Raw genomic sequence first — 11,608 nt, 5'->3', positions numbered from 1 at the left:
AAAAAAAAAAAACAAAAAAACCCCAACCCTCCCAAAAAAAGAACCCCAGCAACTGTTTTTTGCAGGGGAGGAGGCAACTGGAGAGATGGCTCAGTGTTAAGAGTGCATGTTGCTCTTGCAAAGGTCATGAGTTCAATTCCCAGCACCCACACACTGGGCTGCTCCTGGGAATTCCAGTTCCAGGAAATCAGGTGGGTTCTTCTGGCCTCTGATGGCACTGCACACACACATGCATGTTCGCGCATGTGTGCACGTGGGTGCGCATGCATGCATGCACACACATGCACACGCACACATTAAGCAAGCAAGCAAACATAATTGGTTTTTGACTGGTGAGCTAATTCTGTAGTGAGGGGCTTATTATTACCAAGTGTGATGACCTGAGTGTGGCCTGGGACCCTTAATAGAAACTGACTACTGAAAAGTTGCCCTCTGATCTTCACACACATAAGCTCTGTGGTGGAGCGCACGCGCACACACACACACAATGGGTGTGAATATTAGAATTACCCTTACGAACACCTAAGTGGTAAACAAGCCGTGGTGGCCCCGTGCCTGTAATTCCAGATCTTTGGAGTAAGAGGCAGAAAGTTCTAGAGTTTAAGGCCAGCCTGGGGGTCATAGTATTCTGCTTCAGAACCACATCACAGACAGGCAAGATGGCCCAGTGGATGAAGATGCTTGCCACCAAAGACAGGCAAGATGGCCCAGTGGATGAAGATGCTTGCCACCAAAGANAGACAGGCAAGATGGCCCAGTGGATGAAGATGCTTGCCACCAAAGACAGGCAAGATGGCCCAGTGGATGAAGATGCTTGCCACCAAAGATAGGCAAGATGGCCCAGTGGATGAAGATGCTTGCCACCAAAGATAGTGACCTGAGTTCAATCCTAGCAACTCACAAGATGGAAGAGAATCGGCTCCTAAAACTTGTACTCTGACCTCCAGATATGTGCTACGGCACGCACCTCTTCCCTGACAAAATAATAAAATGGAATCAAAACAAAAACAACCCCAAATACACAAAGACTAAAACGTGATGAACCCAGACACTACGATCAGTGACAGGACTATGTTAATGTCCCAAATGGCCCTTTTCTGATTTCTGCTTTCAGCGTAGAGAACAAAATTCCTTTGTGTAATAGAAAGCTTTAAGTCCATGGGCTGACCATGGAATATGAGCCCAGGGTCTCTTTGGGTTTCTCTTCCGCCGGTTAGTGAACTAACCAAGCAGAGGACAGCAGTGATATAGAGCGCTGTGACAAAGACAGGAAGCAAGTCTGGGACAGGCCAGACTCCAGACAAAGACAGCAGGGAGAGTGCTTTCATCAGCAGCTGTCACCGCCACTGGCTCAGTCTCTGCCCTTCTGTCCTGGTTCAGAGCTGACAGACACCCTGGAAGCTCTCCCACCCAACCGAGTTCAAGAAGGTCTTCAGTGTTCAGTGACTGGCTGCTTTGTTCAATGGTGAATTCCATCAGCCAATCAGACAATGCTAGACACTTCTAGCATCTCCTGGCGCTTTGGATCTACTCCAGTGACTGCTAAAAATGACAAACACACCCATGGCTCTGCTTCCCCACAGCCCAGAGAATACAGACTGGATTTCAGGTTTTGTGATACCACATCGCAACCTGAAGTCTTTGGGGACAATAAAAGCAGCTCAAATTATAGCTCAAACACAAAAGAAAAATGACAAAAGGACAAAAAGAAGCGCTAGTAAGGGGAGACCAGCAGCTGGCAGCTCTGTTCTGATTCCTTCCTGGGAGTGTGGGCTTAAATTTAGGGCTGGCTCTGTACCCGGCCTTCCCTGGCCCTCCTTTCCTTTGATCACAGCTTCAGCTATTTATGAGCTGGTGAAGTTTGGGTTGATAAGTCTCTCACCATCCAAGTCCCAACTCAGTCAGGTGTAGCGAGAATAGGTCTACTAGACCTTCCAAAAGAGAACGTGAATTTGGTGAAAATTTTCAAGATCTATCTACTAAGCATCAAGTATAGGCCTCAGGGGGCACAGATAGTTTGCACATCAAAGAGACATGAAGACATCTGTAAGTATAGTAGCTGTGATAGCCCAGGCTGTACCACAGAGCTAGGCCCCAGATTTCTCACAGGGCTCTTGTCAGGATTTTGAACTTGCAATTGGTTTATGCCTCTTATCCCCAATTCTGGCTCACAAACATTCCTTCCTTCAGCTTCCTAAATAAACCCAAACCTGGAGGATACAGCTGATGGGATGGCCCCCTCAACTCTGCAGCAAGGCCTAAGACAGAACAATCCCAGGTTCAAGTGAGACAGAAGAGGCCATGCTGTGCCTTCAACAGCCCTAATCCTGTGGAGGGTTATTCTTACATCTCTGAGAAACAGAGCTGGCTGGGCATCTTGGTGTGGTGGCACAAGCCTCTAATCCCAGCACTCAGGAGGCCGAGGCAGGTGGATCCAAGTTCAAGGCCAACCTGGTCTAAAGAGTGAGTTCCGGGATGGTCAGGCCTACAAAACCCCATTTAAACACCCCCCTCTCCCAAGTTGGCTTGGAGCTTGCTTAGTGATAAGACAGCGTGCTTACTTCTATAGCCTAGCCCTGCAGTAAGTAAGAGGCAGATGATTACAGTCAGCAGCAGGACTCAATGTGGCTCAGCGTGTAAAGGAGCTTGCTGCCAAGTCTGAAAACCTGAGTTCAATTCCTGGAGCTCATATGATTTTACGAGCTGGGCTCTCTTTCTCCCTCTCTTTCCACACACATACACACTCATGTAATTAAAACAACCCATCAAGGATATCGTTGTTTATCTGAAGACAAGGTGGTCCTGAATTTTGCACTTCCTGTGTTAGACTCTTGAGTGCTGGGATTACTGCCACTACACCTACATCCAGCAAAGTAATTTGAGTTTAATTTCATTTTAGGAAAGCCCATGGGTGGGTTTCGATCTCTAGACTGGCTGCTTATTTAAACACTTACTCCTTTGGTGTTTCTTTAGAAAGGTAAGGTACTGTACAGTTCTCCCTAGCTACCACCGTCATGGTGTGTCAACCTTGCAGAAACTTCATTAAAACTTAACAGAAAGAACTCATGGCGAGAACTCCATAGGGCATTTGAGGAGAGATGCTCTCGGCAGAGTCGGCCAGTTCCTCAGTGAGCACATGGCACACCTGGGAGCCTTATTAAATCTGCTGCTCGCACCTTGGGCAGGCAGGGAACGAGACTCTGCGGTTCTGAATCTCTGTCTTCTGTTATTGTTCTTGAGACAGAGCCTCACTATTTTAAGTTCCCAGTTAGCCTGGAAACTCAGTATGTAGCCTAGGCTGGCCTTGAACTCAAAGAATTCTACCTGCCTCTGCATCCACAGTGCTGGTATTTAAAGATGTATACCACCATGCCTGGCCGACTTTGTTTTCTCTAACTAGCTGCCAGGTAGTTCAGGGACCACACGTGGAGCAGGAATATTGCCCTTCATCCTGACAGAGAGGATGGCAAGACTGTCTGATGAGAGGCTTGGGATCATGATGGCAAGGATGGGGAAGAGACAGAGGAGGAGATAAAGGGGTGTGATGGGAAGGAAAGGAGGTCCTCTAGAAGAAAGAACTGACTGAATAAAGATTTGAGCTATTGAAGGTGACATGGCAACAAGGACATTGAGAGTCTGCATCATCTGAAGGAAGAATGCCAAAAAGTGCCTGTTCTGGAACAGGGCTCCAGCGGAAGTATTCTGTTAGGCATTCGTGAGTCTCTTCAGGTAGTCATAGAGGGGTTGGGGCGTGGGCTCAGGGAGCAGTGTTTCCCCAGCATGCATGAGGCTCTAGGGTCTATCTCCAGCAGAGTGTAAACCAGGCATGGTGCTCATTTAGTAACTACACTAGAGAGGTGGAGGCAAGAGGATCATAAATTCTGTTTTAGAGCAGGCTTGAGGCCGGCCTGGGATACACGCTCCTGCTTTGATCTGGGGAATTGTGGCAAAGGAGATCATTCTGGGCCTGGTCTGAACTTACTAGGTTTGCTGCTACCTAGGTCAAAAGACGAGAGGACTAATGAAATACATAAAGGGCTCAGTAGCTAGCTCACACAATACCAACATCCTATTCCTCTTTTTATAGTAGAGCATTTCAATGCACTGAGAATTCCACCTGTCCTATTTGTGGCATCTCACAGGAAGCTTCTAATTTATCAACCACGCTCTGAGATCGCAATGAGAACATTAAGAAAGTAGAACTCACAGCACATCCTTTTATCTTAAAACTCTTAAAGCCTGTGTACCATTAATGGTGGTGAATTTGTTTAGTACTCAGATGCCTTCACAAAACCCTTCCTACTACAGCACTTGAGCTGGCTCTGGCAACGCAAACCTGTCATTTCAGCACCTTGGAGATAGAGGTAGGAGAACTTCAAGTTTGAGATTGCCTGTGTGCTACACAGACCCAACTCCTTAAAACCAAAAGGCCAAGCCAAAAATGATAATATAAAGAAAGTAAGGAAGTGTGGGTTCTCTTAAGTTTGCTCACTGTGATGATCATTAGTGTGCCAGCTGGCCCCCACTGTGCAGTGATCACCTGCCTCTGTATCTTGAGTGCTGGGGCTAATTTTAGAGGTATGTACCACGTACTACCATGCCTGACTTTTTCTTTTTCAAATAGGTTAGCCTTGAACTCACAGTGATCCGTGTGCCTCCCGCACTGGGCTGGGACTAAAGGCATGCGCTGCCACCATGGCCGTGCTTGACTTTCTTAAAAACTAAATTTATCTTTTCCCCCAGCATGTTTCATAATACCTCCAATCTGTTCTTCCCTTCTATTTCTTTTTTAAAAAAATGCTAGCTCACTTTGCTTAACTTTCTCTTTTTGAGTCTTCCTCTCCTTATTTATTGCAGAGAGGCTATACTGCAGAACAGACTAGACTTTTTCTTTTCCTTTTCCATTTTCCTTTGTGGGTGTGTGAATATTTGCACACAGAGGACCAAGGTCTATGCTGGAATCCTCCACCATTGCTCTCCACCTCAGTCACTGAGTCAGGATTTTTTTTTTTTTTTCGAGACAGGGTTTCTCTGTGTAGCCCTGGCTGTCCTGGAACTCACTCTGTAGACCTGGCTGGCCTTGAACTCAGAAATCCATCTGCCTCTGCCTCCCAAGTGCTGGGATTAAAGTCGTGAGCCACCACTGCCTGGCTACTGAGTCAGGATCTCAACCAGAGCTCTCTGATATGGTTACCCTCCCTGGTCAGCTCATTCTGGGGACTCCTGCCCTCCTGCCTCTGTCTTCCCAGGCTGGGATCACAAGCTGGTCACCAAGATCACTGGGTATTTTAGGTGAGTTCTGGGGAATTCAAACTCTGTTCATCACACTTGAGTGGCAAGAGCCACTCTGGGACAGCTTCCTGTGTAACTTAGGCGAGCCTTAATCCCTCCATCCTGTTGCTTCAGCATCTCAAATTATGGGATTACAGGCCTGTGCTACCATGAAGGATGAGTGTGAACTCTGCAGTACTCATGTGCAGAGCTGTGGTTGACTTTTTAACCATGGTCACACTTCCTTATGTCTCAGAGGAAGATCATACCATGTAGGGCAAGGACACAGCCAAGTGTGTCACCACAGACATAAAGCTTTTAGTGCGTGTTTGATGGTATCACACTAGCGGCTAAACTGCACAACCTAGGAGTCTTTGACTCACAAACCACTTAAGCTGTGGCCTGATGGCATAAATCCAGCCTGCAAAGCAACGGCTTCGTGGGCTCTGAAAGCTGAAAGAGAAAGGGCACCTAGAAGAGTGACCTGCAGATTATTTCGCTTGGTTTGGTCCAATTTATGAAGTACCTGGAAACCACAAAAAATCCCAGAGAGGTGTGCTATCTGCTCAGATCATAATTCTGGTCTATGAAACCAGGTGCCAAGGAGATCATTATGATGCCAAAATTACAGCTGGTCTTCCCAGCAGGCTCACTGAGGTGTCTTGATCAAACCAAGCTCTGGTTAAACATAACTGGCTTTAGGAAGTAGAGCTGAAAAACAACTCATAAAAAGCAGAAAGTTCAAATGCAGGGTTAGAAATGTAGCCTCACAGCGGAGTAACTGCTTAGCTGTGGGCTTTCAGCACAGCAAAATGAAACAAAACCCAAGTAAAAACCTGGTCATTTTCCATGCGCAAACTCTCCTCCTCGCACCAAGTGCTTGGAGAGACACACAGCCGATCTCCTTAAGTTTTGGGTAAAGTGAAGACAGACAATTCAGATCAGGGCTCAGCCTGGAAAAGACCCCGTGTAAGTTAGGGGACGGAAGTTGGAAGTAGGTCCAGAGTTCCAGCTTCCATGTCTCATAAACTACAGATTTAGTTTTAGCTCCTCCTCCCCAGACAAACATTTTAATAAAAACAAAAACAAAAATAACGACACAAAGTAACACCATGAAGCAAGTCACACTAGGAAACAGGAGGGAGAGCTAATCCCAGCACTGGGGTGGCAAGAGGACTGAGGGAGGTCCTGAGGCAGCAAAAGAATGGACGAATAAATGAGACCTTATCAAAACAGCTATATCCAAGGTAAGAAACATTTATCTGTGTCAGTTAACAGTCTAATAACAATGCTAGTCCCCGAACATCTGACTCAACATATGCACAGATTAAAAAGGAATTCTCTAAAATTGACCCAGAAAGGATGCACTGAAGCTGTCTATGGTGGTGCACACTGGTTGGCCATTCCAGCATTGTGGCCATACCTTCTCTATGGTTAGGACCCAGTAGTAGCTGCCTTTGCATTTCATATTCACCTGGAGGAGCACCCCTTTCTCTGACTGGAGGTGTCTGAGGAATTCACAGTACTCACTTATTTGAATGCAAGATTCTAGTGTCTCTAACTATTAGAGTCTAATAGATTTATCGCTACTGAAGTTTCACTGTTGAAAAACGTCTGCTTTGCCAGGCGTGAAAGCACAGGCCTTTAATCTCAGCACTTGGGGGACAGAAGCAAGAGAATCTCAGGGAGTTCAAGGCATTCCTGGTCTACATAACGAGTTCCAGGGCAGCCAGGGCTATATAGTGAGCCTGTGTAAAGTAGTAATATTACTACCCGAAGTGGTGGGTATTTTAAGGAGAGAACGAGATGGGATGTTTCTCTTGCGGTTTGCCAATTCAAGGGCAAAAAGCTCTCCAGCATACGCGCGCTTGCATGACAGTGCCCAAGCACTTGATTAGGCCAGGACACTATGTGCTACCCCTACCCTAGGGCTGCACTTGCTGCGAGACAAGTCCCACTGAGTAAGTAGATGAGAATGCTCGTTTCCCCTTGGGCCTTTGTGGAACTATCTTGTCCAGAGCAGCGTACTCTCCTCTCCTCCTCGCGCCCAGTGCTTGGAGAGACAGACACACAGCCGATCTCCTTAAATTTCGGGTAAAGTGAGGTCAGACAACTCAGCTCAGGGACCAGGCTGGAAAAGACCCCGTGTAAGTTGGGGGACGGAAGTCGGAAGTAGGTCCGGAGTTCCAGCTTCCATGTCTCATTCCAGAGCCTCTGACAGTAGTAACCAGTCCTAGTCTGAGCCTGGCTGTGCAGGCGCTTACCTCCGGCCGGAAGCATTCGGCGAGACTCTAAACCCACCGTAGACCGAGAATGGGAAATCTAAGGTTTCCAGGTCTGCGCATGCGTCGTACTCCTCCCAAGGCTTCCCCCAGCCTACCAGAGGGCCCGTTCTCATTAACTGCGCACGCTAGAAACCGAGGCGTCTTTCCCGCAGTTTCCAGAGAACCAATCAGCAGAGGCCTTGGCCTTAAAGCCCCGCCCCCTCACGCCTCCGGCGTCGCCCCGCCCTCTCTGGAGCGAGCCGCGCGCACGCGCGTCAGGGGAAAACTAGGAGAGGTGCGCGCGCTGCGCTCGCCGGCTCGGCCCTCTCTTCCGAGCAGCCAATCGCGGCTGAGGCCCCGGGCGCGCGCACGTTCCTTGGAATTTAACGGTCGCGTGAGGCCAAATCTCCCGGTACCCGACCTAAGGCGGAGGCGAGGAGGTCAGGTAAGCGGTCGCGGCTTGTGGGGAGCTGCGTGGCCGCAAGGGCTGAGGGCTGAGTCCTAGACGACTCCATCAGAGTGGAGTCCCCCTGAGTGCGTGGACAGGCTAGGGTGAAGGCTGACGGCTACCGCAGAGCTAGCCGGAGCCCGCTGGCCAGTGCAGTGCTGCGGGTGCGTGCGCCTTTTCTAGACGCGTGCCCTTGAGTGACATCAGTGAGGCCCAATCGGATTGCTGCCTTTGCAAGGGGCGTGAGTATCCTGCCCTGCCCCCTCCCCTTCGCTCCCCTCCCGGGGTAGCAGTACTGGGACTCCCTTTGGAAATCTCAGTGGTAGTGAGTGGTTCTTCATCATCCCTATGTCCTCGCGCCTCCGCCCTTGGGTCAGTGTTCGCTGCCAGCGACTCGATACTGGCTTCAACCCCTGGAACCATCTCGTGCCGGTTCCTTTCAGCCTCTCCGCAGAGAGGAAGCATAGTGAACTTGAAAATTGTTAACGCAACTCCATCACTTTCTGCCTCTAACCCCAATGGGTCTTGTAGGGTGAGGGGCAGAAGCAGCTTTGTTTGTTTCTCCTCCTGGCAATTATATTTATATAAGAATGCCTGTCCCTATATTCCTTCTCTGTCAAGGTTTTATCGGATTCCCCTTTTCTATTCTCTCGACCTTCCACCGTGCCTAGAGAGGCGTCCTCGAGTCTCTAGTGGGGTTTTATCTGAATCTCCTGCATCCGGATTACTTCAGAGGAGGTGGGGTCGGGGAGAAGAGATGGGACTGTAGATCCACCTCTCCGGAGGACTTGTGGTCATTTGAATCCAGGTATTTTCGTTGCTAGTTGGAAGGGGCAGCCCCTGGCTTTTTCAATGCCCCATTTGTCACTGGTGATAGGCTTGACACAGGGGTGGTGAGGTGGGGGAAAGGCAGCAGAGCCTATTTCCTTAGATCTAGTTACCCCTGGCCTCTGTGCCTGTCCTGAAGGGAATGCTTCTTTGCCTTTAGTGACCTGATTGTGTTCTTTTAAGCCCTGGAAAGTGAGAGTTGAGTGGAATAGGAGCGTGAGAGAGTTCTTCTGATGCAGCCACTAAACTTGCCATTGTGTAAACAGCATGGGACTTCTGTTTTTTGTTTTTCTCCATCCCCCTGCTTTTTCATTTCCTTCATCCTTTTTAAATCAACAGATTCCAGAGGGAGGATGCATGTGATTGGGCTTAGAGTAGCAAATTTATCTTCACCTTTAGTAAGATTGTAGTTAACTTGTCAGGTAATGGTCTGTCTTCCAAGAAGTTAATACACAGCCTCTGTATTGAGAAGTGTACATCCCACTATTTTCTTTATCAGATAAATAGCACTTCCCCCAACCCCCAAGACAGGGTTTCTCTGTGTAACCCTGGCTGTCCTGGAACTCACTCTGTAGACCAAGCTGCCCTTAAACTCTGAGATCTGCCTGCCTCTGGGTCCTGAGTGTTGGGATAAAGGTGTGCGCCGTACCAGCCCTGCCAGTGGCTTCTGAAGTCAACAAGCACTTCTGCAATGTAGGACTTATCAAAGAAGTGAGGCCGACCTGGAAGTACTCCCGGACTATTTATTACATAAGAGAGTGAATTTAGAATCTTGACTATTAAACACAAAATTCTGAAAGATTGCCTCCAGGAGATAATGGACTCCTACAAATTACCTTTAAAAAAAAAAGTATGGTTCCCATATATAAACCCCATCCTTTTTAAAGCATCTTACTTAGAGGACATAGGGGAAAAAGCTAGTTGCAGACCTTTTTATCACCCTAAGCTGAAATGTGACTACACTGCAGTGACTTCCTTTCTCCCCTTCTTCTCAGGGCTTCAGACTTAGTCTCCTTCCTGCCCTGTGAGTTTGTCAGTGTCAGATGCTTCATACAAGTGGCCTCATAGAGTAGTTCTTTTTTTTTTTTTTAATGATTTTTTTTATAGATGTATTTTATGTATATGAGTACACTGTAGATGTCAGACACACCAGAAGAGGGCATCAGAGCCCATTACAGATGGTTGTGAGCCACCATGTGGTTGCTGGGATGCTCTGAGCCATCTTTCCATCCCTCATGATTGTTTTTTAAAGTTAGCCTGGTGTATTCTGTGCTTCTCCTTGTGGTAGCAACATTTAATTGCTACATCCCTTCTTTGGACCAGTAATATTCCATCACATGGAAATCCCATATTGCTTTGTCCCTTCATCTGTAGAGGGGCACTGGGGCTTCTTCACTTTGGTCATTATATATAATATTGCTATTCTTTTACATTTGTGTGTGCATGTTCTTTTTTATAGCCCTGGCTGTCCTGGAACTCAGTCTGTGGACCAGGCTGGCCTCAAAGTCAGAAATCTGCCTGCCTCTGCCTCCTGAGTGCTGGGATTAAAGGCATGTGTCACCACTGCCTGGTTTGTGTGTGTGTGTATTTTTTTTTTTTTAAGATTTATTTATTTATCATATGTAAGTACACTGTAGCTGTCTTCAGACACTCCAGAAGAGGGCATCAGATTTCGTTACGGATGGTTGTGAGCCACCATGTGGTTGCTGGGATTTGAACTCGGGACCTTTGGAAGAGCAGTCGGTGCTCTTAACCACTGAGCCATCTCGCCAGCCGTGTGTGTGTGTGTGTGTGTGTGTGTGTGTGTGTGTGTGTGTGTGTGTATTCTTATGTGCCACATGGAGAACAGGGGAGTCAGTTCTCACCTTCCACAGTGTATTCTGGGGCTTGAGTTAGTCAGGCTTGCCTGGCAAGTGCTCCTAGCTAATAAGCCCTACCTGATATTGCTGTTCTTATTGGAGATGGATTTGAGAGGGTTCCAAAGTCATGAGAAGATAGTGGATAAATTTGGTGGCCGGTTTACAGCAGTTCTCCCCCATTCATTTTCAGACTCTTTGGAACTCTAGCCAATTTCACAGTTCTGAATGTCAGTCACTGAGGATGCTGGTAGAAGATGAAGCGGCTGAAGAGGACTCCGAAGCAGTCTCCTCCCGAAGGAGAAGCAACAGTATTCCTAAATGACAGAGCTTAACCATTTTTGTACGCTATGGAGGATTTTGACTTGGTGGAAAATTTACAAAAAACGTCACCTTCTGTAGAATCTGATATTAAAAGCACTCCCCATTTCCTTGAGTTGAGCTTGCATGCTAATAGGTAAGAGTTGGTTTGATACTATTTTCATGTGTCAACAAATCAAAGTCACTTTGTTTGCAGAGCCTACCTCTTAATCTAATCAGTGACATAGTTGCTGGTTTGCCTTAAAGAACAGAACAGCCACCCTCTGTTCGGGTCCAGTGGTCAGTTGAGAACAGTATTCTTGTCTCTCTGCTGTGCTTTTCACGGCCTGCAGAGAAGTGAACACTGTGGCAAAGGACTTACTAGCTATGTAGCAAGTTCCAGGCCAGCCAGGGCTACATTGTATGACTATGGTCTCACAAAAGCAAAAGCCTCAAATTAATTTTGCTCATTGTACCATATATTATGCTTTTCTTATTTGTCAACTTATAAGGATATCTTTAAAATTTGGTAATCTAACTGGGCAGTGGTGGCGCACACCTTTAATCCCAGCACTTGGGAGGCAGAGGCAGGCGGATTTCTGAGTTCGAGGCCAGTCTGGTCTACAGAGTGAGTTCCAGGA

The 11,608-nt window shown here is 47.5% G+C and overlaps 2 protein-coding genes across 3 annotated transcripts in view; one reads left to right on the top strand and one right to left on the bottom strand.

Annotated features, from left to right (window-relative positions):
* Window positions 1–7,676, bottom strand: part of C5H12orf65 (chromosome 5 C12orf65 homolog) — a 14,232-nt gene extending 6,556 nt beyond the window's left edge. Inside the window, exon 1 of the mRNA XM_021163465.2 lies at window positions 7,536–7,676. The gene's annotated coding sequence lies outside the window, so the exon portion shown is untranslated. The remainder of the gene's footprint in view (window positions 1–7,535) is intronic.
* A 116-nt stretch (window positions 7,677–7,792) lies between these two features.
* Mphosph9 (M-phase phosphoprotein 9) overlaps window positions 7,793–11,608 on the top strand; it is a 75,214-nt gene continuing 71,398 nt past the window's right edge. For both annotated transcript variants that reach the window (XM_021163264.1, XM_021163261.1), the window contains exons 1-2: window positions 7,793–7,980; window positions 10,861–11,124. In XM_021163264.1, the coding sequence (XP_021018923.1) occupies window positions 11,115–11,124 (10 nt within the window). In that variant the 5' untranslated portion in view covers window positions 7,793–7,980; window positions 10,861–11,114. The remainder of the gene's footprint in view (window positions 7,981–10,860; window positions 11,125–11,608) is intronic.

Source organism: Mus caroli, chromosome 5 (assembly GCF_900094665.2).
Source record: "Mus caroli chromosome 5, CAROLI_EIJ_v1.1, whole genome shotgun sequence".
Lineage (NCBI taxonomy): Eukaryota > Metazoa > Chordata > Mammalia > Rodentia > Muridae > Mus > Mus caroli.
The sequence above is the reverse complement of the archived record's forward strand: the minus strand, read 5'-3'. Positions and strand labels throughout refer to the sequence as shown.